The 25,282-nt window shown below is 55.7% G+C and overlaps 1 protein-coding gene and 1 long non-coding RNA gene across 3 annotated transcripts in view; one reads left to right on the forward strand and one right to left on the reverse strand.

Moving 5' to 3' along the window:
* Window positions 1-1,330, forward strand: part of LOC114010822 (uncharacterized) — a 51,243-nt gene extending 49,913 nt beyond the window's left edge. The window contains exon 11 of the long non-coding RNA XR_008747444.1: window positions 715-1,330. This is a non-coding gene — a long non-coding RNA (uncharacterized LOC114010822). The remainder of the gene's footprint in view (window positions 1-714) is intronic.
* A 4,545-nt stretch (window positions 1,331-5,875) lies between these two features.
* Window positions 5,876-25,282, reverse strand: part of KCNJ12 (potassium inwardly rectifying channel subfamily J member 12) — a 35,881-nt gene continuing 16,474 nt past the window's right edge. The window contains exons 1-2 of one of the 2 annotated variants that reach the window (XM_027779855.2): window positions 18,006-18,364; window positions 5,876-11,970 (exon numbers count right to left, since the gene is read on the reverse strand). In XM_027779855.2, the coding sequence (XP_027635656.2) occupies window positions 10,522-11,811 (1,290 nt within the window). In that variant the 5' untranslated portion in view covers window positions 11,812-11,970; window positions 18,006-18,364 and the 3' untranslated portion in view covers window positions 5,876-10,521. Of the gene's footprint in view, window positions 11,971-18,005; window positions 18,365-25,282 lie in introns of those variants that run through there. The other variant, XM_027779861.2, reaches the window with a different exon arrangement.

A 25,282-nucleotide genomic window follows, 5' to 3' on the forward strand; every position in this document is an offset into this window, starting at 1 on the left:
GCATGCAGCAATGCAATAAACCCAGCACCAGTCCCTGCACCGCACCCTCCGTGTTACTGCATCGTGCCCTGCTTCCCGGTGCCAGCAGAGCCTGGCTGCTGCCGGGCAGGCCACCGTGCCATCCCACCACAGCCGATGTCCCAGCAGAGAGGCTTTTTCTTGCCGAAAAGCTGCTTAGCAGCTTATGGAAACAATAAAAGTAGTATTATCTTCAATGGCGAGGCAGATGGTTTGGATGATTGGTTTGACTTTTAAGCTGGATTTCAGCTACGGATATTCTGATTTTTAACAATTTTTGGCTGGTCAGACTCTGGCAGCGTAATCCCCAGATTCATGCTCCCCATAAATCCCAGTCCTCTCTGTGCCAAGGGATGTGGGATGGAGACCTGAGGCGGGGGGGGGGGCACTTGCAGAGACCTGTATGGGAGGGGGCACCCAGACACCCACCGCTGGGCTGGCAACCACCCGACACTGCTGCCACCACCATGGCCACTGTTAGCCCTCCTTGTGCTGACTGTCACCACTGCCACCGCCGCCTCGCCACCCCGACCTTGCAGGGACGATACCCCTCTCTGCTCCCAGCCAGCGTGGGCGGCAGCACTCTGCAAATCCATCGCTGGCAGGAGCCCAGGCCCGAGCTTCTTCCCCCCACCTCCCCGCCCCCAACATTGTCTTTTTCAAAGGGATTTATTTAGTCTTTCTCCTAATTATCAGGAGCTGCGGACTTCCCCCTACCATCTGAGTGCTGTTAGCAGCCCGCAGCGCTCCTCCTGCCGGCACCGACTGCCTGTTCTTGCCATCGCCCCCACAGCCAGCATCACTACGGTGATGCCGTATGGAGAGCTCGGCGGAGAAGGTCTTGCTGGCCGGGCCATGGCCGGTGACCTTCTCCATCCCTCCTGCAGCAGGGTTCCTCTGCCATCCAGGAACCTTCAGGGGCGCAGGGACCTGCCTTGCTCCAGGGCTTGCCAGCAGCCTCCGAGGCTCCTTGGGGTTGCCCCCGTACCCGCGTGCTTGGCCTGATGCAAGGCACAGAAGGGGCTTGGGGATGAAATCCAGGTTCAGCCCCCTTGGGTTGGGGCAGGCTCCTCGGGAGGGCAGCTCCAGCCAAATAAAAGCCATCCTGGGGGTTCATGGATAACTGTGGTGCTGAGGGATGTGCAGCACCCACCCAGGCATGGAGCAGGGTCTCAAGTTATTAATTACCTGGCCCAACCCCCGCAGTTGCCCCACCTGAGAAAAGCCATCACACCCAGCACATCCTTCATATTAGAATCAGTTTTATTTAGCAAATCTCCAGAGCATTAAAATAAAACTCCCATAAAACAAGGGCCATCTTTGTGTTTACATTGAATTCGTAAACTGAGCAAAAGAGGAAGACTTCTACAGAGGTCAAAGGTCAACCAAAACATCCCTTTAAGAGAAATAACATCGGTTTTCTGTTCCAATTGCCGCACTGGTTGGCAGTCACCAGCAAAGCAGAGGGTGCGGGAGGGAGGGAGCGATGGGGGTGAAGGATGTGGGGAGGCTCTCTGCTGCCCGGTTCAGTCCTGCAGCCAGGCAAACTCGCTTTCCGGCTGCACCCAGGTCATGAAACACGGGGGGGGGCTGGCGGGGGCGAAGTGTTTTAGGGAGCTGGGGTGGTTTGGGGGCTATCTGTGAGAGGCAGCACAGAGGCTGCAGGAAGGTGAACCTGGAAAGGGCGAGCTGTGGCTGAGTGCCGGTGGTACCCGATGGGTACTGGTGGGAGGATGCAGCTGCCAGCAGCGGGACGCGAAGCTGTTTCTCTGTGGCCACACACCACGGCAAGCCCTGCGGTTGCGGTGGCTGCGAGCTGGGTGCCCTATCCCTGGCAGCCTTTCCCCTGCCAGCTCCTGCGGGGCCTGGCAAAGCACTGTCAGAGCTGCCAGGCTTATCTTTAGCTCTGTTCCCTCCCTCGCCCCCGCGCCCACCTCCTCGCCGCGCACCGCGTCCCCGGCCCCCACCAAAACATGCTGTTATATAAGCACTTGCAGCAACCATCTGGGGCTGAGTCAGCCACGAACCCAAACGGACAGCAAGCCCACCAGGCGGGGATGCCAGCCCCCACATAACAGGCTTTTGGGGTTACCCCCTGCCAATGCCATTCCTGGGTGCCCGGCACACCTGCCCACACCCTGCGTGGGTGCTGCAGCCGGTCAGCCTGGAGCCTGGAAGGGGACAGCGAGAAACACCCCAGCCTGGGGGACAGGCAAGATGCTTGGGGTCATCAGGTGGTGCTGGCAAAGAGTGGAAGGCTTAATTACACACTAATGAGGTATTGCCAGAATAAATGTGCCAGCTGCAGGGGAAGAGGTGGCAAAGCATCCACTGGCTGGGGAAGGGGTGTTGGTCTGCCAGTTCAGACATGTCTCCTCTTCCCTCTCCATCCTGATATCCCACTGGAAACCCTTCTGTGCCTCTTCCCTTAAAGCAGCGCCACCAGTTTGACTCTAAATTTGTTCACCTGAGGTTTTTCCCCAAAGCCCAGGGTCAGGATGGGGGTTTCCTTCGCCTCCTTTAAATCACTGGTTTTCTCCAGGAGCAGCATCGTGGCGAGCATTTGCGACCTGAACTTTGCAGTGTTGTGCTGATTCATGACGGCTTGTCACCAAAACTGCCTAAAACTGACAGAAAAAGGGACGCTGACTCATGTGTTTGCCTTCCCCGAGCTGGGAGAAATGTGAAAGGTGAACAAAATACTTAACGGGTGATAATTACATTCAGCGCTGAAAAATTCAATCCATATTAATAAGCCAGCATGTTAGTACTAATAGAGGCATCTTACAATTAAAAAAAAAAAAAAGTATTTAAGGTTTTTAACCTTAACAGTGACCTTTTAACAACAAGTGTAAGGAAACCCCTAATTTTGTCCCACTCACACTTACAAATCTGTGTTAAGGAGAAACTCTAGCTGCTGCCTTCCCAGTCTCCTGCAGGGTGCTGGGGGCTGGTTCCCTGGCAGTATCCCGTTATACAGCGGCATGAAACTGGGCGTGGGATGGGCTGGGATGTGGCACGAGGAGCCAGAGAGCTGGCACCTCAGTGGGAGAGCTTTTCACGTTGCCACTCAGGGCAGGTGGGGGGGAGAAAGGAATCAGAGAGGGTCCACCTTAATGCAGGATGAAAAAGCAAATTGCCGGCAGGAGAGTAGAGATGCTGCTTCGTTACTATGGTTACCCCCGGAGACAATTGAGCATCCCTGGGTATCACCCTGTGGTGCCTGAGCTGCTCCCGGCCACCCGGAATGGCACTGGGGCAATTCAGGTGGCCAAGGGGACAAATTCAGAGGGGTTTGTAGGGTCTGAGCTTCTCGAAGCAGCCAGGAGAGAGGATGCATCCAGGCTGGATGGAGGAGCAGCATCTGCAGTGGGGCTGGAGCAGAGTTCCTGCCTCCACCCCTCTGAGATGTGGTGCCTCGCCTTAGCACAGCTGGGGAGGATTCATTAGGAAACGTCGGGGATTTGGTTTGGATGTTTTCTGCCTGGCACTGACCCGCACCCGTTCAGGAGTCAGACCAACGCAGTGCCCTACCGGCCTGGCACCACGTTTGGCCAGTGAGGCACGGCAAGCCCTGCCCCGGGGCACACAGCTGGGACGCCCACGCCGGCTTTGTCCTGGTGGGAATCCAGAGCTTACAGCCCCTCTGCCTGCTCTTTGCCTGCTCCAGAGGGAATGGTCCACCCAAATTTCGGTGGTGGTGGTGTGTTTGAGCCAAACCCATCTGAGCTGATGAAAAGACACCCTGCTTTTGGGGTGGGGATAACCCTCTGCAAGGGCACAGAGGGACACGCTGGTCTCCTGAAGCCAAAGGGAAGCAGGCAGGAGGGCAGCCAGTGATGGCCGGTGTGATGCTGAGTTCAGAGAGGGTTTTAGCATTTAAAGACATCTTGAGGATTAGCAGTGGAGGTTGCCAGCTCAGAATCAGCCCCAACCTCAGCCATGGCCTAGCATCCCTGCTGAAAGCACCCCGGTCACGCCTGCGCGCGGTAAGCAAGGTCCTTCCCCCACAGAGGCAGCCTCTGCCTTCCCATCCCCACCGCCTCCGGCCACCACCGCAGCCATTAGTTTAGCTCTGACCCCCGAAGACGAGGATGGTCGGAGTGGAACTAAAGCAAGGACTGAACCTCCTGGCAGCACATTTCCCTGGGTGCCAGCGTCAGCTCAGCTCCCTGGGGATTTCTGCTGCAAAGCAGCCACTGAAGGAGGAATTCTGGAGGCAGTGGAAACCGTCCCCAGGGAGCTGCCGGCTCCTGAATCATTAAATGCTTCCACAAATGAAGCAACGGGCTTTGTAGTGCAAACTGCTGCCTGAGAAGTCACTGCCGCATGGCAAAGCAAACCCTGAGAGCGGAGGCACAAGCACTTTGGGAAGCTGCTGCACAGGCCGGTGCTTGTCCCCAGGAGAAATGCTGGCAGGGCCCTGCAAGAGCATCCCCCACGCTCTCCCTGGAATTTTCCTTTCTGACATCCAGCCCATGTTTTGGAGGAGAGCAGGGAGGTTTTTCCCATCTCACCTCCTACCTGCCTGTAACAGGCCATTACCTTCCCCAATAAACTCCTGCTCTTCTCTCGTCAGCAAGAGAAAAGCTTCCAGAAAAGCATCTGGTCCAGATATAAAGGCATCACGAGGCACAGGCTGGTTCTAATAGCTAATCATCATTAAAAGATCGCTCCCGATTTCCAAGACTCATTTGTCTAGCTTCAGCTTCCAGGAAGAGGTAGTTATTATGCCTTTCACTGGTAGATTAAGTTACCTCTTCATACCAGTGCCTTCTCCCCGTGACAAATGCTGTAATCAAGTCACCTCTCAGTCTCCCCCTTTGATAAATTAAACAGGCTGCGCTCTTAAATCGTGCTTAGCCCCGCTCCTATCTTGGGTGATTGGAGTGAGCAGCGGGCAGTGATTTTTTTTTTTTTTAAATGAGTGAAAAACTCCCTTATGGGGGAAGGAATGGAGCCGATGGGACCCAACTGACCATCACTGGTGGATGGAAACTATCGGTCACCAGTTGCCCTGTGACCAGCCTGAGAAACGATGATGAATAATTTCTCCAGGTCATCTCAGCACACAAGCCTCTGCGGCAGCCAGGTGCAAAAGCCAAGAGGAAAATCCAGGGGCTCTGTGTCCACTGGGCCATTACCCTCTCCTTAAATAGCATCCCACACCCTCGCTCTGCTTTCCTTCGGCCATGACGTACCGTTAAAGACAGTTAAACTGTCGCTTGGCCGTGGTGCAATGTCCCCTGAGGTCCCTGGAGGAGGCATGCCTGTAGGAAATAGATCCTTGTGGAGGCCAAGGGCGACCAAGGTCTCTCTGGGAAGATTTGTTGGGTCAGTCTTGGATGACTGGGCTCTTTCTGCCTGGGCTCCAGGCACAGTTTCCCATCTCCGGGCTCCCCGCGTGGCTGGGCTGCTGCGGACTGGTCCCCCGGCAAAAGGCCACCAGGGCAGCGCAGCAGAGCGAGCGGTACCCAGGCAGGGGGCTGTGTGGGGAGGGGGTTACCCTGCAGAGCCACGCATCCCACCGAGCATCCCTGCAGCCCCTGACCTGTCAGAGAGGAAAAATTATCCTCTTCTGCAGGATAACAAGGAAAAATCAGATGTGGGGTTTCTGCTCCTACCTAGAGGCAGCAGGATGGATGTTTGCTAAAAGGCTCCTAAAAAAATCTGTGGTTGTCCCGCTGGCCCCCAGCCGCGCTCAGTTTGCTGCACATACTTATTATATGTGTGACAACTGACAGACTTGAAACCATGTTTGAAGTTTGCTACAGGCAGACATTTCCTTATGATCTTTAAAATATACAGCATGAGGCGAGATATTTTAAATAGATCAAAATACATTTATTACATATTTATATTATTTTCTCTAGTCTATTTATATCTTTTGGAGACTTATATATAATATATATAATATATTTAAAATAACATAAAATTGGCCAGTTTTGTCATCTGAAATACATTTTACAAATATATATATACATTGTCACATATATCTCAAATATATGTGCAATGAGACAGAGAAACACCAGAGGTGGAAAAGGTACAGATAATTTCATTGCATCCATCAACTTCTCTTATCGCTGCACGTCACCATTGCTCCAGCAAACAGACTCGGCATTTTACCCCTGGGAAACCAGTGCTCCCAGTTGCCAACCTGCCCGTATGGACTGGTGCCAGGTCTTGGTCCCCAAACCATGTGGGGCCAAGCCTGGGGGAACACCAGGGTGTGTTGGGGGGCAGGGGGATGGAGGAAGGATAGCGCCCCCCAAAAGTGGGCAGCGGGACAGATATGCACAGCTGGCGGGTGCCGGGGCTCAGCAAGGTGACGGGTGGCATTGGGTCGGGCACCGTCTCATGTCCCCTCCCTGCCCATGACACGGCCAGATCCTGCCCTGCACCAGCCCCCCCGGCAGCATTCCTGAATTGGGGGGTGGGAGAGCAGGATGCGGCCGGAGTACTGGACTGGGCTGCCACACACTCGTTTTGGCGTGCAAGAAATGGGACACGCACACACACACACACACACACACACACAGGGGACTCTTTTGGTTGTCAGCACAAGAGGAAAGAGCAGGAGGGTTTAAAAATAAACGTATTTGTTCTGCCTTATTAAAGATAGAAAAGGTGGCTCTGAATTCATCTCCTACAAAAGGTTTGAAGGTCAAGCAGGCACCGAATCGCGAAAGGTTAAGCGCTAAGTGATTGTCCCAGCCCTAAAAGACTAAGTGCACTAATTTTGGTTATGAGAAGCTAAGGCTCATCCCGACGGCTCCCGGCCCCGGGGACCCACTGCCCGGCTGAGGGGACACACCGTGCATCTGTCGGGGGCAGAGGATGCTACTCCCAGCTGGTGGTTTTGGGGCACAGGGATGCGGCTCCTTTCTGCCAGTACATCTTTTTGGGGTGAAGCCAAGCGGGAGCAGCCGTGGGTCTGGTCCCCTGCCCCCAGCCAGGGTGGCGGGTGCTGCCAGAGGCTGCACTGAGCCTGGCCGGGGGCAATCCCTACAGGGTGCTGGCCAAGAGGATTAGTGTCTCTTTCCTTTCCCAGACTCCTGCCATCCTCCAAGGATCAAGCATAACACCAGAGTTACTCCATGGATGGAGTGTCCTCAGCTCAGAGGAAATAGCCAGCAGTTAATCGCTGGAGGGGACGTGTCCCCTTGCTCAGCTCCGAGACCCTTCCCACTGGGATCCTGCTCCATCCCTGCTGTGACCGACACCAAAACCTGCACCCCGAGAGCAGCCCTGCACCTTTTCAGCCCCTCCGGGGAACCCGAGTGACGAACAAACACTATTTTTTGGCTTTTTTCACCTTTTCTTCTTCCCTCCCCCCCCCCCCACCCCCGGCCTTTCTTTGACAATCCATGTGGTTAAACCCACCACGGGGCAGCTTCACAATGCTCCCTGTCGATAGAAAAAAAGACCAGTAGCTCAGAGCAGTCACAGGTAGGCAAAAATAATATTTATACACTATGTACCGGCATGGTCCATGGCCAGGACGAGGACTATACAGTATATATACGACAACTCGCCAGAGCTAGATCCTCACTAGCGGGGTTCAGGGAAGGGGGTGGGTGAACGGGGGCTGGGAAGGGTCCGACCCCTCCCCCCACCTGCGGACGCTCCCCAGCCCGGTTCACATCTGCCTATGCAGCAGTTTAAAAATACATCTGTATATATTATTCTATTGTCCCAGGTAACACTGTACAATCATAGAAGTTTCTTTAAAAGCAATAATTTACTTAAAGACATCTCTATTTCTCTTTCATTTTTATACAAATATTTACTGTGATATATATATATATTTATAAAGAAATTAACCCTCTGAGAACCCTACAGCAGCAAGATGTGCACCTTTTTTGTAATAATTATTATTTATTCAAAAGAACCTAAAACCACTTAAAAGCATTTTTTTAAAAAAAATAAATAAGTAGTGCGCACGCAAAATCTCTCCTCCCGCCCCACCCCCATCCTTCCCACCCCCCCAGATGCTATGGGTCAAAAAGTGGGTGGCAAAAACCATCGCCCCCTGGGAGCAAAGGGACCAGCGATGGGATAGCATCCACCTTCACTGTCTTAGAAACACAAATGTCGTGGCCGGAGCTCAATGACATGTCCCTACATGTCCCTGCTGTTGGGGACACCTGTCTGGGGCACTTGGTGCCAAAACCTGCTCCGTCCCGGTGCTGCCCCAGGGGGTGTTTTCTCCCAGTGGCTGGTTTTTAGGGGAAGCCAAAAATCGAGCAGCCCCTTGGTAGGCAGCATGGGTTGGTGGTGGTAGACTCTGGTGGGAACAGAGTGGGAAGAAATCCTGTGGGGATGACGTCCCGGTCCCCGTCCCATGGCCAGCCAGCGAGACACGACGCTCAGGGGCACAGGGCTGGGGTGGGGGCACCGGGACAGCTGCTCCTCAGAGCCCTTTGCAAGAAAGATGGGGATACAGGACCAATCCTGCCTCTGCCACCGATGTCTGGACATGCCACAGCAAGTTGTAACCGTGGGATATGGCTTCCCCGATGTGGGCTTGGAAGGAGAAAAGCACCGGGAGCCCCTCACAGCAAAAACGCTGCTGGGGACCCTGCTCTCGACCCCTTCTCCCCAAGGCCAGGTGCTGCCAGGGCTCCGTGCCCAGTGCCAGGGGCGGGATGCCGATAGGTACCGAAGCCTTTCCCACAGCCACGGGGAGCAGGGAGCCAGATTTTGGCTCCCAGAGCACCAATGAGCAGCACAGCTGGGACGAAGGGACCCACAACCTGCTCCTTCCTGACTCCTTCCCCCTGCGCGAAGGCAGGGAGCAGGGCAGAAGCAAAGGCTTCCCATGCATGGGGCGGTTTGCCTCGTGCCGTAGCAGAAGCCAAAGCAGCGTGACACCAAGGCCAGCCAACAACAGAGCGGATGGTGGGATGTGGGTGCTGCCATGGGGGCAGAGAGAAGGGGACAGTGCCCCGGAGGGGGGATGCAAGCGGGGTGCTGTGGGGGAGGGCTGGGGCGCGGGATGAGTTTGCATCTCTAAGGCACAATCCACCTCAAGGCTGGGATACGGGGATGGGCTGAAGCACAGACGGGGTGGTTTTCTTGACTGGCATCTGTTGTTTTCAGAAAAGCATCTGCCTCTGAAACAGGGCTCTCCGGTGAACGGGCAATTCATAAATCCCAGCCTGGCAAGGAGACGGCTGCTGTGCTAGAGGAAGCACAACCCAACAAGGTGATGTTCACATGGATTTCCACGTTTGAAATGATTTTCAAGGGAGAAAATACCAAATTGGTTGGAAAATTTGGAAAACAGCCAAATTCGAGACTTTCCACTCTCCTTTTTGTGCTTTTTGCTATCTTGTACTAGGTACGGTGTGGTGAAAGTTATGAATTCCCCATTGGAGATGTTGGGGAGACCCAGCACTTCAGCAGCTGATACCCCAGACCCCATTTCCACCCTGAAGTTCAATATTTCCATACATCAGTTAATTGCTGTGTTCGCAATGCTTCTTTCCATCACAGTCCGGCTTTTCCTTATTAGCTCCTTTGCCAGTAATTACACTACTTGCTTTCACCGCCACGGACCTCCAGCCACTTACGTCTCTTTTCTGCCTACGAAGCCATGCCAGTGGCAAAAAAGTCACCCCAAAATCAGATGCAGTCTTGACTTCTAGCTCTTCCATCTGCCCAGCAAGTCACCCCTTCAAATGACCCTGGTGGCTTATTCATTCCCTTGTTCATTTTTAAAAAATACTGAATGAGTTCTTTCAGATTTAATATTATTATTATTATTATTATTGTTATTATTATTTTGGTAAACAGTCTTCCAAATGGTACAGTGAAAAAATTAAAAACCCTCTCACCTCCCTCCCCGCCTTTTTCCCAAATTAAAAAGAAGTACGTTAATGTTGCATGTTATTTCAAGTGTTGTTCTTGTGCAACTGAACCAGACTGCCTACTGGAAGGAGCAATTTTTTTGTTATTGTTGCTGCTCAGTTAAAAAATAAAAGGGAAAAAAAAAACAACCAGAGAGAGAAAGATTTGTTTCCTGATATTTCCTCTTTTTGGATCTCGCAGTGCTCAGCTCTAAGAAAACGCTGGCGTTTTCCCCACAGGGAGAGCAAAGCCCCACGGGGCTGCACAGGGCGAGCGCCTGCCTGTGCCCCACGGACCCTCCTCCATCCATCCATCCATCCATCCATCCATCCATCCATCCATCCATCCATCCATCCACCCGTCCGTCCATCCGTCCATCCATCCATCCGTCCATCCATCCGTCCGCCCCCCCTGAGCTGCTGGCCTCGCCGCAGGCGCCGGGCATGAGTGGCGCGCTGTGACCTGCCACCGTCCCCTCCTGCAGACCGCTCAGTGGTTATTGCGATGAAACTGAAAACTATGAAGGATACTAATTTCTCAAGCATTCCTATGGCACTTGCATTGTTCTGCATAATTTGAGCGGGTTGTAGGGGAAGAGATTAGAGGAGGAAAAAAAAATACCCTCGGAAAAGTCAACAGAAGGACCAAGAGTCATATTTCCGACTCCCTCCTGTACGACCGCTGATCCAACGCTATCGTGGCTTGAAGCCTATCAAACTCGTGCCTGTTGTCCGGGCTTAGGTCCTCCAAACCCCGGCTGTCGTCGTCTTCCTCTTCCTCATCACGGCTCATGAAGGCCAGCTCGTTCTCGTAGCAGAAGGAGTTGGTGCTGGGCAGCAGGAATTTGTTCTCCACCAAGTCCTTGGCGCTGCAGCGGGGTGTGGACGGGACCTCATAGGTTTTGTGGAAGTGGGAATAGTCTACTTTGTACTGGTTTTTCTCCTCGAACAAGACGGGCTCGAAGCGGTGGCCCCAGAGGATCTCACTGGCCAGGTAGGAGCTCCGAGCTTGCGTTGTCATAGCGGTGGCTTCTACCATGCCCTCCAGGATGACCACAATCTCAAAGTCATCTGTCTCCAAGTCCTGGCGGCTGATCCCAAACAAGGGGCTGTCTTCATTGATCTCGTGGAGAATGGTGATGGGAGACACCAAGAAGATACGGTCCAAGCCTTTATCAAACCCCACGTCAATGTCTATTTGGTCGAGCGGTATGTACTCCCCTTCTTCTGTGATCCTGGGCTTAATTAGCTGAGCTCGTACGTGGGCTTCTACTATGTGGCTTTTCCGGAGGTTCCCAACTCTCCACATCAGGCAGAGTTTTCCATCTCTCATTGCCACTACTGCATTATGGCTGAAAAGTAATGTCTGGGCCCGTTTTTTGGGCCTGGCCATCTTTGCCATTATTGCACCAATCATGAAAGAGTCAATTATACACCCCACGATGGACTGAACCACCACCATGAAGACCGCGAGCGGGCACTCCTCCGTCACGCAGCGGAAGCCATAACCAATAGTCGTTTGGGTCTCGATGGAGAACAGAAAAGCAGCCACAAAGCCATTGACCTGCAGAACACAAGGCTTGAAGGTATCGTCTCCACCCGGGTTTTCTAGGTCTCCGTGAATGAGTGCAATTAGCCAGAAAATCAGCCCAAACAATAACCAGGACACCAGAAATGCCAGGGAAAAGAGCAAAAGCATATACCTCCAGCGGATGTCAACGCACGTGGTGAACATGTCCGCAATGTACCTCTGCGGCTTGTCATCCATGTTGGTGAACTCCACGTTGCATTGACCGTTCTTCTTTACAAACCTGTTCCTGCATTTCCTCCTGGTGTGGATTTTCCCATTGCCAAAGCCGTTGATACCTGGCATGGTGGTCAACCTCAGCCCGTCTTCCTCGGAGGACACGATGCTGTAAGGGTTGACTCTGCCTGCAGTCATACCTGAGCCAAGCCCACAGTGAAGGTGAAGGGTCTTGCGACTCCCAGTGTCCCCCTGACCCACCCCTGCCCACCCCCCCAGATTCTGTTGCAGTGGAAGAGAAGTCCCAAGCTTCCACGTCTTGGCTGCCGCGTCACCACACAGATCCCGCGAGAGGCTCTGCAATGAGAAAACAAAGACACGGCCGTTACCTCTCACAGCAGAGGGACCTGAGGGAGTGTTTGGCCAGGGGTCTGATGGGCTGGGTGGCCACATGTTGAGTGGGGACCCCCCCCCACTGCCCTAACTCGTCCTGTGGCTGAGCTGGTCCCCAAAACTTGCGCGGGAGGAAGGAAGAAGGTCTTAGAGTTTGTTCTTCCGTGCTACAAAGAGAGCAAGCAAACCTTGTTGGGGGGATGCAGCATCTGCAGGATGCTCAACGACACCAGCAGATGAAAAACCTTGGGTAGCACTGGAGCCTCTGCCCTTTGCTTTTCTCATGAGCTTTGCTGTCAGAGCAGGGTCAGGCTGCTGGAGAGGAAAGTGGAGAGGCCAAGCTGTTCTCCTTAGCTCAGAGACAGCAGTAAAGGTACATCTGAAAGCGGCTCCGTCAGTTCACATTGCCCGTGCCAGATGGACTGCTGCCCAGCACGTGGCAGCAGTGGCCACCCGACCTCCCGAGCGCCAGCTCTCCTGGGGTCAAGGGAAAGCGTGGGGAATTGTGGATTTAACCTCCATCTCCCAGCCTGGGGATGGGAGAGGACAAGTCCAACATACAGCCGGTTGGAGAAGGCCCCGGGAAGGCACTCGCTCAGGGCAGATGGCCTCAGGAACAGCTTTCCCAACCCATCCGTTGGGACATGGAGCCATCTACGGTCACAGATGGCTTTTGCTGGCCAAGACTTATGAAGGGACAACTGCCACTGGGGAATGGGGAGCTGTTTTGGTCCCTTCTGCAGGACTCAGCTGCAGGGTCAGGGACCTACACACAGCTTTGCCTGGGAGAGAGGTGGCATGGACATGGGAAAGGTGGCCCAAGCCGGTCAGGCTCCCTGGTGCAGGTGAGCCCATGGTGGGGGCACTCCGTGGCACCCTGCCAGGCTGCTGCCCCCCCCCCAGCCCCTCGTGGTGCTGCACCAGGCAGTGGACAGGATTGTGGAGAAGCCACATGGCATGTCCCAAGCGCTCCAAAGAGCTGGCACTGCAGGAATGCCCCCCAAACCACCCCCTGCTGCAGCTCGTCCTGTTATTTAGCTATATGGGATGTGACACTGGGGATGAAACCGGCTTGCTGGCACGAGACCTGCCTGAGGCAGCATCATGGTGGGGCAGCGGGTGCAGAGCCCCCCGCGACACCCTGTCCCCGCAGCGCAGAGGTGCCCGGCTCGTGCCTAGAGGCACAGGCGAACCCGCCGGGCTGTACATGCTGTGTTGGATCCGCTGGCCTGGTCGATGCAGTCGATTCCTGCAATCAGCTCGACTGCCCGGGGCCACGCTGGGACAAGCACACCCTTTCCATTACACAGCGGCCAGGGCCAGCCCAGCGCCAGGGAGCATCGCCACGCAGCCTGCCTGCGGCTGCCCCAGCCCAGCCAGCAGCAATGCCCTGGGTTGCCTTTTACTGACATTGTCCCCAAATCCAGCCTGGGACTCGGGAATCCCTGCAGAGGCCCAGCACCACAAGCAGAAGCACTAACAACCCACCCAAGCCTCCCAGGTGCTGGACACAGACCCACGTGTGCCACCATCTCACACATCAAACAACCCACTTCCAGCCGCTGCAGTTGGGGCACAATCGTTTTTTTATCCCCAAAGCTGGTTTTTCAAGCACCGCCGTTATCTGCTCGTGTCAGCAGAGCAAGCGATGGCTCGCAGTCGGCTGGGGCAGTGGGCACAAGATGCTCCCCTCCTCGCAGCTGCGGGGAAGAGTAAAACCGGCACCAATGCTTAATATGAACGGTGAATATTTACAGCCCCATAGCCACTGGAAGTCAAATGGGACTGAACTGGACGTTTCAGGCTGGCTGCAGGCTCACACTGCCGAACTGGGGGTCACACAGCCACCCCCCAGTCTTCCTCCTGACCACACCAGCTACATTCATTAATCTCTCTCCTGCTTTTTTAATGAGAGCTGAGCATTTGGGGCCAGAAAAGGCTGCTTTGCCATCACCCCTCTGGCTCAGCCCAGGGGAAAACCCTGAACACTTTTGCCACAGCATGAATATACTGTCGGGTTTTTTTAATTAATTCTAGATGCATTTGAGAAGTGAACAAAATGCAATGAGCTCCCAGTGACCTGCGAGAGGATTAGCTGGGGTCTGGATTAACTGTGCTGGAAGGGGAGACATGCCCGGGTGCCTGCAGAGGCAGCAGCACAGCCCTCACCGGGGGGTGACACTCCCAGGGACCCTCGGGCTCCCCACTCCCCACCACCACTCCCCTCCCCCCTCCCCCCTTTTCCCCGTCCCTTCTTCCTTCCCTCCTTTCTTGCTTTCTCAGTTTCTCCCTTTTTCTATCTCCTTCCTGCTTTTCATCTTTTTTCTTTCCTTTTCTTTTCTTTTCTTTTCTTTTCTTCTTTTCTTTTCTTTTCTTTTCTTTTCTTTTCTTTTCTTTTCTTTTCTTTTCTTTTCTTTTCTTTTCTTTTCTTTTCTTTTCTTTTCTTTTCTTTTATTTATTTTATTTTATTTCTTTTCTTTTCTTTTTTATTTTCTTTTATTTTTCTTTTCTCTTTTTTCTTTTTCTTTTTTTTCTTTTTCTTTTTCTTTTTTTTCTTTTTCTTTTTCTTTATCTTTTTCTTCTTCTTTTCTTTTTTCTTTTTCTTTTTCTTTTTTTCTTTTCCCTTTCCTTTCCTTTCCTTTCCTTTCCTTTCCTTTCCTTTCCTTTCCTTTCCTTTCCTTTCCTTTCCTTTCCTTTCCTTTCCTTTCCTTTCCTTTCCTTTCTTTTCCTTTCCTTTCCTTTCCTTTCCTTTCCTTTTTTCTTTCTCTCTTTTAATTTCTTCTTCTCTTCCTTTCTTATTCCTTTCTTTTTCATTCTTTCATTCTCTCAGTTTCTTTTTTTCATTCTTTCTCTCTTGCTTTCTTCCTTTTTTCTTTTTCTTTTTCTTTTTCTTTTTCTTTTTCTTTTTTTCCCTTTCTTTCTATCTTTCCCTGTTCCTCTCTTTCTTCTGCTCTTCCTCTCTTCCTCTCATTCTCTCTCCCTTACTTTTCTTCCTCACTACCTTCCCTCCTTCCTTCTTTCCCTCCTTCCCTCCTGCCTGCCCACCTCCCTCCCTCCCTTCCCCCCACCTCCCCCCATGCCGCAGGGTCTCACCTGCCCAGGCACCCTGGCCATGGGCACACTGTGCTGCGGGGGTCAGGACCGGCCTGAGGGGCTGATGCTGCCCCAGGGATGGGGTCTCACACAGCACCAAAGATTCTGGGGGGACACCCCCCTCCCGGCCCTGGGCCAGCCGTGGCAGCATGGGGAGACGGCAGCTAAATAAAGGCGAGCAAAGTGGATCTGTTGGAGCAGGCGGCCGCCTGCGGCTCGTGCTTTATTTAGCACAGTTTTGTTTGGAAATATGCTTTCTCGAGTTTGCTGAAAGCTGAATTTTTGGTTTGGTTTTAATTTGAAGGCTGGAGCCTCCCGCTGCTACGGCGGGAGGTTCGGGCTGGGAGAGGGCTCGTGCGAGTGCGTGGAAACCCGTGGCTGGAGGGGCTCTGCCCTGGCCACCAGCGGGGACCACGGGCTGTGGTCACCCTGCGCTTCCCTGGGTCACTAGTGCCATCCTCCAGCATCACCCGGGCATCTCCTCACAGCCAGAGCTGCCCCGGAGTGCGGGCGAGGTGTTACAGGACATCACATCCCCCTCCCTGCCTCCTTTCCCAGGCGTTTTGCACCCCTGACCATCCCAATTTTACTCTCTGGGAACAAAATCCAAACTTCCCCGAATAGCCGTTGCCCCTTAATCCCCCAGCCAGCCCCAGCTCTGGTGCAGACAAAGCCGTGCTGGGCGTCAGGCAGCAGCGGGACCATCCCCTGCCCCTCACGCCACATGTCCTGTGCAGTGCTAATAGCGTTAACACACGGAAAACCAATCAGACCCGTAATATTAATAGCGGGAAGGACGGGCCCACAGCTCCCCGCGGCTCCGAGCGCAGGGTGCCATGGGCTCCCCCGGCTAATGAGGTGACCTTAGAGGCAACAACTCCTGCCACTAAACTGCAGCAACCCAGCTCCCACTGCGGAGCAGTGTCCCACAGAGAATCAAGTGTCTCAGCAGTCCGCCAACTAGCACGGCTAATTTTATTTAATTTTTTAAAAGGGAGTTAAATGTTACAACAATAGTCTGAACCACCAGCGTGCCGGGAAAATGTGTTGAGCGCTGGGGGGGGTCATGAGTTAGAGCCGGCTGGATCTATGGATGCGGTTTATCGTCACACCTTTCCCTGTGCCTCTGGAGGGGACGCGCTTCGGGGCCACCAGGGCTGCCATCACCCCCCTGCATCCTCCCAGCATGGATTTTCTCCCGGTTTGCGGAGGCATGTGGGGAACCAGGCCGTGTTTGTGTGGAATTAACCCGAGTGGGGACTCAGAGGAACCGAGCTGGAGGACACAGGTCCCGTGGCACGTGGGCAGGAGAGGTGACTGTCCAGGAGGGGACAGCGCGAGGAAGTCATGCTCAGGGCTGCTGCCTGCCCTGCACCAGCAGATAAGGCTGCTATCTCCTGCAGCGATGCCCTTCATGCCCCAGCAGCGGGACAACAATGTCAGCAGCAAGGAGGGAGCTCTGCTCCTGGCGTGGGGCTGTGGCCATGCCAGCACAGCCGCGGGTGACCAAACTGCTCCTGCTCCCCCCATCCTGATGAAGAGACCTGGCACTGAGCACTCGCAAAATGGGAGGGGGGTGCAGCACATCTGGAGGCACCCCCAGCTGCAGACAGCCCCCAGCCAAGCACATCCCCCCCATGCCGGGGCAGCGCTGCTGCCTGAATAATTCCCTCCTCCAATGTCCCGTCTTTGGGTACTTCCAGTAAATGAGGGGTTGATATGGGACGAATCCAGAGGATAAATGACCCCCTGCTTCCCCTCCATTGCCGGGCAGGACAGGCGAGAGGATCCCACCACAGTGCATTCCTAATGAGAAAAAACCACTCCATTTTGGCAGGCACACGGGAGAGAACAGCCGCGGGCATGCACCCCTTCCCTGGACCCCCACGCACCCCCACAGTGCCAGCGAGCAGCCAAGGAATGGCTGTCTGCAAGCCTTGATGACGCATACAGGAGGGAAACTGAGGCAGGGAGGACAAGGAAGGCCCTTGGTGGGGAGACTGGAGGTGACAGGGTGCCTGGAGAGATCCTGGCTCATCCCCATCCCCCTGAGCCACGTGTGGATGCCACAGTGGGCATGGGAGGAGAACAGGGTCCATGTGCAGTGCCCAGCACCACTGGGGCCAGGTGGCCTCTGCAGGGTGATAGACTTGTGCTAAAATACCTGCAAAATGTGCCCCGGATCAGGGGAGATCCTGGGAAAGATCCTTCAGAGGCTGCATTGAGCACACCGGTGGTCCCCAACTCTATGGCATGGCGGGGGGCACTGAGCATCCCAGTCTGGCTACCTCTGCGCCTGTTCCAGCCGCGGCACCCAGCCCTGCTCCGGCGCCCACACACCGCAGTGTCAGCACCCCAGGTCTGTACACCCACCTGCTGCCCTGCTGCCACGCCTGGGTGATGCCCCCCCTGCCCAGCTGCAGCACAGCGGCAGAGGGGGCAGGGAACACCGGTCACCCCCAGTCCTCACAACCTGCAGCCAGCCCCACCGCCTTGCCAGGTCCTGAAATCCCATCTTGCTTCTTTGGGAAACACTAAAGTGGTGTTTGTCTGTCCACTCACATCCATATGGCTGGACAGCAGGACATGGCTGGGGGTGAGGATGAGGGCAAGGGGGGCTGAAGGCCTTGGCAGGGTCAGTGCATGGGGGCTGCCAAAAGATGTCCTAAAACCCCAGGGGATGCAGCCAGACCGCTCTCTCCCTGTGACACCCTTACCCAAAGCTCTGGGGTACCCACAGCCCCTTCCCTGCAGCCCCCCGCAGCCCCCCCGCCGCCCCCCCCCTGCTGCCCTGGCTCAGGGGACGGGTCTTAATACCCCAGCAAATCGCCCTGGGAAGGGGCAGAGCCCCAGCCACCCCCAGGGGGGCTCCGGCTGGACCCTGGGAGGAGGGGGTCAGCCCTTACCTGGCGTGCGCCCGGGGGGGTCTCCCCAGCACTCCCCGGCCATGGCTGCGGGGCGCAGAGTGCCCCGTGGCCCTGCTGCAGCCCGGGCGAGAGACAGAGAGTTTTAATTGAATTTCTAGATTATCCTGGGGGAGAAATTGTAATCTCCTTAAATCCAACCTCTGGTCGAGTCCCGTAACCTACTGTCCTGCGCTGGGGAAGGGATTTAGTGAGGGGGAGGGGAGGTTTCGCAGCTTGCTGATGCCCTGGACCCTGCACCCCTCAGGATTTGTCCCGCAGGATGTCAGAGATCTGCTCCCAGCAGCCCCACGGCCCTGGGAATTAAGGCTCTGTGGCAGTGATGCCATGTCCCCTCTCCCCATGTCCTGCCACAGTGACTGGGGGTGTCCCAACAGCCCCCCGGAGCTGGTGTGGCTGGGGCACTGGAGGTGGAGACGTCTGGTGCTGGGCCGAGGAAGGGGCTGGCTATGTGGTCAGTGCGGTGTTTGGAGGTTGAAAATGAGCCCCGCTGGGGGGGCTTGGGGCTGGGAGGTGCCTGGGGCATTCAACTGAAGTATCACCCAGTCTGCTGTGCCCGGGGTGCTGGTGGGCTGAGCAGGACCCCAAGAAAGTCCCCTTCCCCGCCTGGGCTGCAATGGGTGCCTCCTTCCCAAAAAGCCCCATCCCTGGACCGCATGGGGCAGAGGGTGTTTTTGGATGGGTGACCTTGGGGTGTCTGTTCTCCCACCTCGTGCACTCTCCTCCATCACATGGCCCTGGTCCCTCCAGCATGCTCCCAAATCTGGGCACACGTTGGGCTCCACCCCCAGCCCCAAACCCTCTCAAGGACACATGCCAGCGATGGGGCTGGAGGCAGATGATGGCAGAGCTGCCGTCAGCCAGCCACGCTCCTGCCTGCCCCGGCTGTACCATCGCCGGAGCCTCTGCAGGGACACAGGTTTCCACTGGGAACGGTGGGTTCCCATCCAGCACATGCCAAGAGGCCCCGGGGGGAAGGTGACAACCCTGCCCCAGCCCTGGCCCCGACCAAGGAGGGATCACCCAGCTGCTGCAAAACACCGTGGGAAGAAAGGGAAAAGCAAGACAGAAAAGGCAAACGCCTTCATGAGGATATTATTCCCAACCAGATGGAGATGAGCCGAGGGCTGCAGCACCGAGGGGCAACCATGCTGCACTAGGTAGCACTAGGGCAGTGCTCAGCAGCATCCCTGGGGCATCACAAGCATGAGTTATTTTAAGAGCCCTCTCACGGAGCAATTGCTGCCTACACCTTAGGGTTAGAGGCAGAAGAAGATGGATATGGACCCCATTCAGCCCCAGCTTGCGCACAGCAGGACTAATCCTGCACCTCCCACTTGCCCAGCTCCTGTCAAGGTCTCTTTCCCAAATCCTGTGACTCCCAAGGTGTGTTTTCCCGTGCTCCTCGGAGATCTGCTCTCACCCAGCACAACCCCACCACCACCACTCCAGGAGCTGTGTCTCCTGCTTGAGGGAAATCGCTTGTGTGGGTAGAGCCCGCGCCCAGGAAATGTTTATCCTGAAGGCGCGACGTGCGGCAGGTTGGGAGCGATGGGGCTGCCAGCCGGAGCCGATGGAGCCGTGAGCCGCGGGAAGACTGATGACAAGGCTCTCGGCATCGCTCTCCCCATGATGGCATGGGAGCCAGCTCAGGATGCACAGGTCCCTTCCAGCAAGGGGAGATGGGATGGAAGCAAGGCTAAGCCATCAATCGCTCATCAGCATCCTCCACTCTGTTTTGGGCTTTAAACCCACGGTTATTCCTGCTCCATCCAAGCATTAGCAACTGCTCAACTCTCAGTGAGAAATACAACCTATGTCCTGCTATCACCGGCCACTTTCCTGGTTCCGTGGCCACCCAGGGAGAAAGTTGCCATTTCCACCCCAGAAGCAGCTGTGCTTCCAGCACCCTTCGGCATTGCTGTGGACGGAGGCACCAGCAGAGCCCTAAGATTGACTTTTAACCCCAGAAGGAGCAGTTGGGGAGTAAGGACATGCCATGCTCGGGCAGAGCCTCCCTCCTGGCCCTACTTACCCTGCGATCGCAGCGAGAGACGCAGATGCTGACCCCGATGCTGATGCCGGCAGCCGAGCGAGCAAGCGGGCGGCAGGGACTTTGCCAGACAGCACTCCGCTGTCCTGGCTAATTGCTCCCGAGCTCAGATTACAACCTCTCCTCTTCCCTACATGTACAGGAGCTGGCACCTCGTCGGAGCCACTGCCAGCGAGGGGGACATCCACCTTTGGTGGTATTTCTAAGGGGCAGGGAACAGAACTGCGGTCGTGGCAAGTGAGAGTGGTGGGAAGCCCAAGATGATACGTGGTCTCAGGGGACTGGAAAGAAACAGCTCGAATGGGGATTTCAGAGCATTTTGGGATGCAAAGAACCACCCAGAAGGATGCAACACATTCAAGCCCAGGGGACTGGACACCAGGGCCAGGCAGTCAGCGGTCCAAGGCAAGCCCTTGGTTCTTTGATATTGCCATTTAATGATGGCCATGACTCAAACCTCATCTTCAAGCATTTCTCAGGGGAGGAAGAGAAATCCCCCTCCTTTTCTGCTGGGGGTGTCAAACCCCCCTGGTACACACGTGATGCTGCCCAGCATCAAGATAAAAGAGGCCTTTGCACTGGTTTGATGCTACTAGTTTCCCTCCAGCTCATGGCTCTGCCCACACCAGTTTAGGAGTTTCAGAATCTTTTAAATCCTGCAAGGGGTCCCTTTAATGCTCTCATTCCTTGAGCTGAGCCCAGATGGAGAAGATCTCTTTCCTGGGGGATACCAGGTTTCTGGCCCCAGGTTTGTGCCCTCTCCTCCCTGCCCTGATGTCCTCAGGGAGCTGGACCCCTGCAGACTGCGGACATGACCCCAAACCCAAGTAGCTGCAAGGGCAGCAAAGGCAGAACAGGGTATTTTGGGGACCGTCTTTATCTGCTGCAGTGAAGATTTAGCACAGGCGTTGCATAACGCCGGGGGGGCTTGCTGCTCCCCATCCCCTCTCGCCATCAGGGATCAGCGACTCAATTAATCCTCCCTCATTCCCTGCCCACGGTACCAGCCCTGGGTGCCATCTCAGCCCAGCCCCGGCGGCAAGAAGTCAAATCTCTTCCCAATGTCAGCATCCACTGGGGCTGGTACCCCACCAGCTGGGGGATGGCAACCTGGGGGCCACCCCACCACCACCACCCAGGGCACCCACCTCATTTGGGAAGCCCTGCTGAAATGGAGGTAGCCACCAAGGTACCCACCAGGCAGATGTGGAAATCCTCATTTCTGTGCCCCAGCCTCGGGTGCTGCCGTGCATCACCTGGGTATTTTAAAGGTTGTTTTGAACCCAGTGAGGTTCTGTGTGCACCAGTTGTGTTCCCCTCTCTGCTCCTTTGCACAGCCCAGGTCACTGATGGGTGGCTTGCTCAGGCACACACTGCAGGAGCAGAAAAGCAATGAAGGAGAAGCCAAGAATCCCTTTTGGGTGTTGGTGTTGGGTTTTTTTCTGTCAGCCCTAAAAAAAAAACAACCCCCGTGTGTGTTCCTGGGCAGCCTTACAACAAACAAGGCAAGTGCAAAGCCCGACGCTAGCAAGCCCAGGCACTGCTGTGCGTGCACATATGGGTTGACAAGGAACAAGGCAGCACTTCTCCAGCAAATAAAACCAAAATGCTGTCAAGGGAAGATTTCAGGGGGGCAAAGGCAGTGGCATGCTGCTGCCAGCCACAACAGCCTACTGAACCCCCGGGTCCTGGTCCTGCCCACCAGCATCCCTTGGGGGTGTAAAGCCAGACATCACCCAGCATCCCAGCACGGCTGCATCTGTGGTGGCAATGGGCAGGCATGGAGCGAATGTGCCCTGCGACTGGGGCAGCAGCCAGGTCTGGTGGCACCCCGGTGAGGAGCCACACAGAGAGTTACACAACGCTGCCCTGGCTGCCCTTGGCTGCGTGAGCCGTGCACACTCCTATCGACATGGCCCCGGCCGCCCTCCAACATCCTGCGGGGAGATAAGTTTGCAAGTGGCATAAATGCAAGAGCACATGAAGGGGGGGGGGGGGGGGGGGGGGAGGGGGCTGCTCTAGCCCCCTCCCCAGCCCCAGACTCCTGCAGCTGTTGCCAGAGGTGCTCAGGACTCTCCAGCATCCCACTGTCCCCTGGCTCCTCTGTGCGGTGGCGAGGGGGTGGGGAGGGCTGTGAGGGTGCTGTGCGGAGTAGGGGCAAGAGGGTGAGCAGCCAGCACCCTGCTGAGAAAACTGAGCACGGCTCCAGCCCAGGAATTTTTAGGACATGAAGGACCAGCCAGAAAGATGCAACGAATTCAAACCTGGGCGATGTGACTCCAGATTAGGGCACAGCAGAAAGTGCCTGCAGGCAGGACCTTGGTTTTTTGAACTTGCCATTTAATGATGGCCATGACCCACAAAGCACCTTCAAGTCTTTTCCAGGGGAAGAAGAAAAATCACCTCCTCTTCTGTGGGAGGTGAAAAACACTGGCTGGTCCCACTGATGCTCACACCGGCAGCAAGGAGCCTCCGTTAACACCGCAGCAGGATGCAGCAGGGATGCTTTTGTCCATAGAGAGGGGGAAACTGAGGCAGCGCAGCTGGGATGAGTCTGAGGGTGGGGACAGGCTGCAGCCCATGTCATCCTTTCCCCCAGCCTGGCCTGGCCTGAGTTCAAGGTATTTATAAAGCCGATAAGGGAGCAGAAAGAATTTCCAAATGCTGAAGTTACGTAACCTCTCCTGGCCCTCTGCGACATCATCTGTAATTATAGGCTTGGGGGCAGGGGGGGGGAGCCCTCGGTGGCAGGGCTGGCGGGGGGCATCACTGCTGGTGTCACCCCAAAGGTCTTCACCCTCCTCTCCCTCACTGCGGCGGGTCCCCAGAGCCAGGCACCAGCCTGTGCCACCGCGTGGCCTGTGGGACCCCATCCCTAAGGGACCCTGGTGGCTTCGCGGCAGCCCCCCCGCCCGATGTAGGGGAGCCCAAGTTTTTGGATGGGCTTGGGGTGGCTGGTCCCCTAGAGTGCGCATCCCCCCCCCCAGCCCATCCTGGCACGCGCTGGATGTCAAAGCAGCTGACAGCCCGAGCGCCGCTGACATTGCCATGGTGACTATCAACCGCTGCTGCCGGGAGGACGCGTGCGGAGATGCTGCACCAGCACCTGCCCCCACAAAGAGCTGACACCCCCCCCAACCACTCTGAGTACCCCCTGCCCCCCACCAGCCCCATTTCCATTGCCTTTTGCCCCATTAGATCCACAGGCAGCTTCCAAAACCTTCTCCATCACATTGCAGCTGCCTCCAACTCCACCGGCCGTGCCTCAGTTTCCCCAGCCCTGCACTTGCTGCCCTGGGTGGGCTGGTGTCCCCTCCCCAGGATATTTTTCTCTCACCCAACTTCGGCCAAGGCGCTGGAGTTAGAGGGATGCTGAGCGAAGGCTCTGTCGCTGTGGCAACCCACCGCGGCCGTCTCCAGGCGACCGCCCAGGGATGCTGCAGAGCCACTCTGGAGGCAGAGTGAGAGCGACCAGGGCCGGGGAGGGGGGAGGAGGTATCCGTAGGGATGCCACCCCCCACACGCTCCCCTATCCAGACCACAGCCTGGATCATTGTAACAGGTTGTAAAAACACCCTGAAAATGGCCACTGATTTGACTCAGGCAGCCGACTGAGCACCCACAATCTCGTGACACCCCAGGCTGGCTGGTTGGCGATGCCAGTGGGATGCTCCCAGGTGGGCGTGAGGCCCCACCATTTCAGGGACACCTGCACAGGGCTGTGGAAATAATTGCTGGTAATAAGCCCGTTAGCCTCTTAACCCTCATTAAGCAGCTTAGGGGGGACACGCACCATTATACGCAAACCCGGAGGTGGAGAAGGCCCTTGTCAGGGCAAAGGGGTCTTACTGCTGTGAACGGGATTTCAGAGGGTGCTGTGGGGGGGTGTCACGGGGGGTATGGCTCCATCTCCCCCCCGCAAGCCCCCCTCCTGCATCCAGCCCCCCCTCTGTTGCTCTTTGCCAGCCAGGACCGTCGGCAGCTCCTGGCAGCATTGAGCAGCGGGCAGGGATGGTGATGGACGGGTGTCACACCCATGTGACGAGTTGTGGGAGGTCTCAGCCGCAGTCACGCCAGTGGGGTGGGGGCAGAGGGGTGGCTGGCAGCGTGGGGCTACGGCCCAGCCAGCACCCGGCCACCGCACCTGGGGAATGGAGCGGGACGTTTCTAATCGCTCCACTTGGAAAAGGTCCCATTTTTACATTTGCTAAATTAAAGGATGTCAGCTTCTGATGCCAAGCCCAGGATCCCACGGAATTTTAAACTAATGACAGTGAAGAAAATGAGCCTGAAACCAGAGCACAAGCGCTTCATGTTACCCAGCTGCACCGGCCGTGACCGTGGCAGGGTTTAGATGGCAGTTTGCAAAGCACCATCATCACAAAGATCTCAATGTTTTGCCCCAAAATACAACCTTGCCCACTCTGCTTGGTCAGAAAGTGCATTGCTGGCACCCAGGCAAGCCAGGCTGCCATGCCGGGGTCCCCAGCGAGACCCCCACCTTCCTCCAGCTGCTCAAAGGGCAAACAGCTCCCTCTGACAGACACGGCTGCTCCGGGCAGAGGGGTCCGAGCCACCCGGTGGAAGCATGGCGAGCAGCGTGGCGAGTGCCATCTCAGATCCTCCAGCTCAGAGGGTTCCTACAGCCGGCCCTGTCCTGCAGCGGGGTCCCGGCGGAGCATGGCCCCTTGGCTGCCCCTCTTCCCCATGGAAATACCTGGGATCAGGCGAGGGCTTTGGTCCCTGGCGCTCTCCGGGCTCTGCTGGGGTGTTTTTGTGCTGCAGCTGAGCAAAACCACAGGGTGGTGGTTTTATGGTTTGTTTTTTTTTTTCTTTTTATAATTTTCTCTTTGAGATAAAATTAAACAAACAAGCCCTTCTGGGAGCAGCGCGAGGAAGGGAGCCTGCTTTCCTACAGATGTGCATGTCCTCAGCAATTACAACCACCCAATTAGGCTTTCCCTGTGGCTGGGACACTTGCACCATCCCCCTCCTTCACCTCCTGCAGTTTTGCTGGTAAGAGACGGGCTTGCTTTGCAGCCTCCCTCCCAGTGAGGTCGTGACCCAAACACATTTTTCACAAAGGCATCAAGAACGGGGTTTTTTTCCTGACCTCACCACCTCACCATCAAATTAAAGTGGTCTTGAGTGAGAGACTGGGAGCACTTGGCAAAGTAGCACAGGCCGGCAGAGAATAGAATAGGAT

Source organism: Falco peregrinus, chromosome 5 (genome assembly GCF_023634155.1).
Source record: "Falco peregrinus isolate bFalPer1 chromosome 5, bFalPer1.pri, whole genome shotgun sequence".
In the NCBI taxonomy this organism is placed as follows: Eukaryota; Metazoa; Chordata; class Aves; order Falconiformes; family Falconidae; genus Falco; species Falco peregrinus.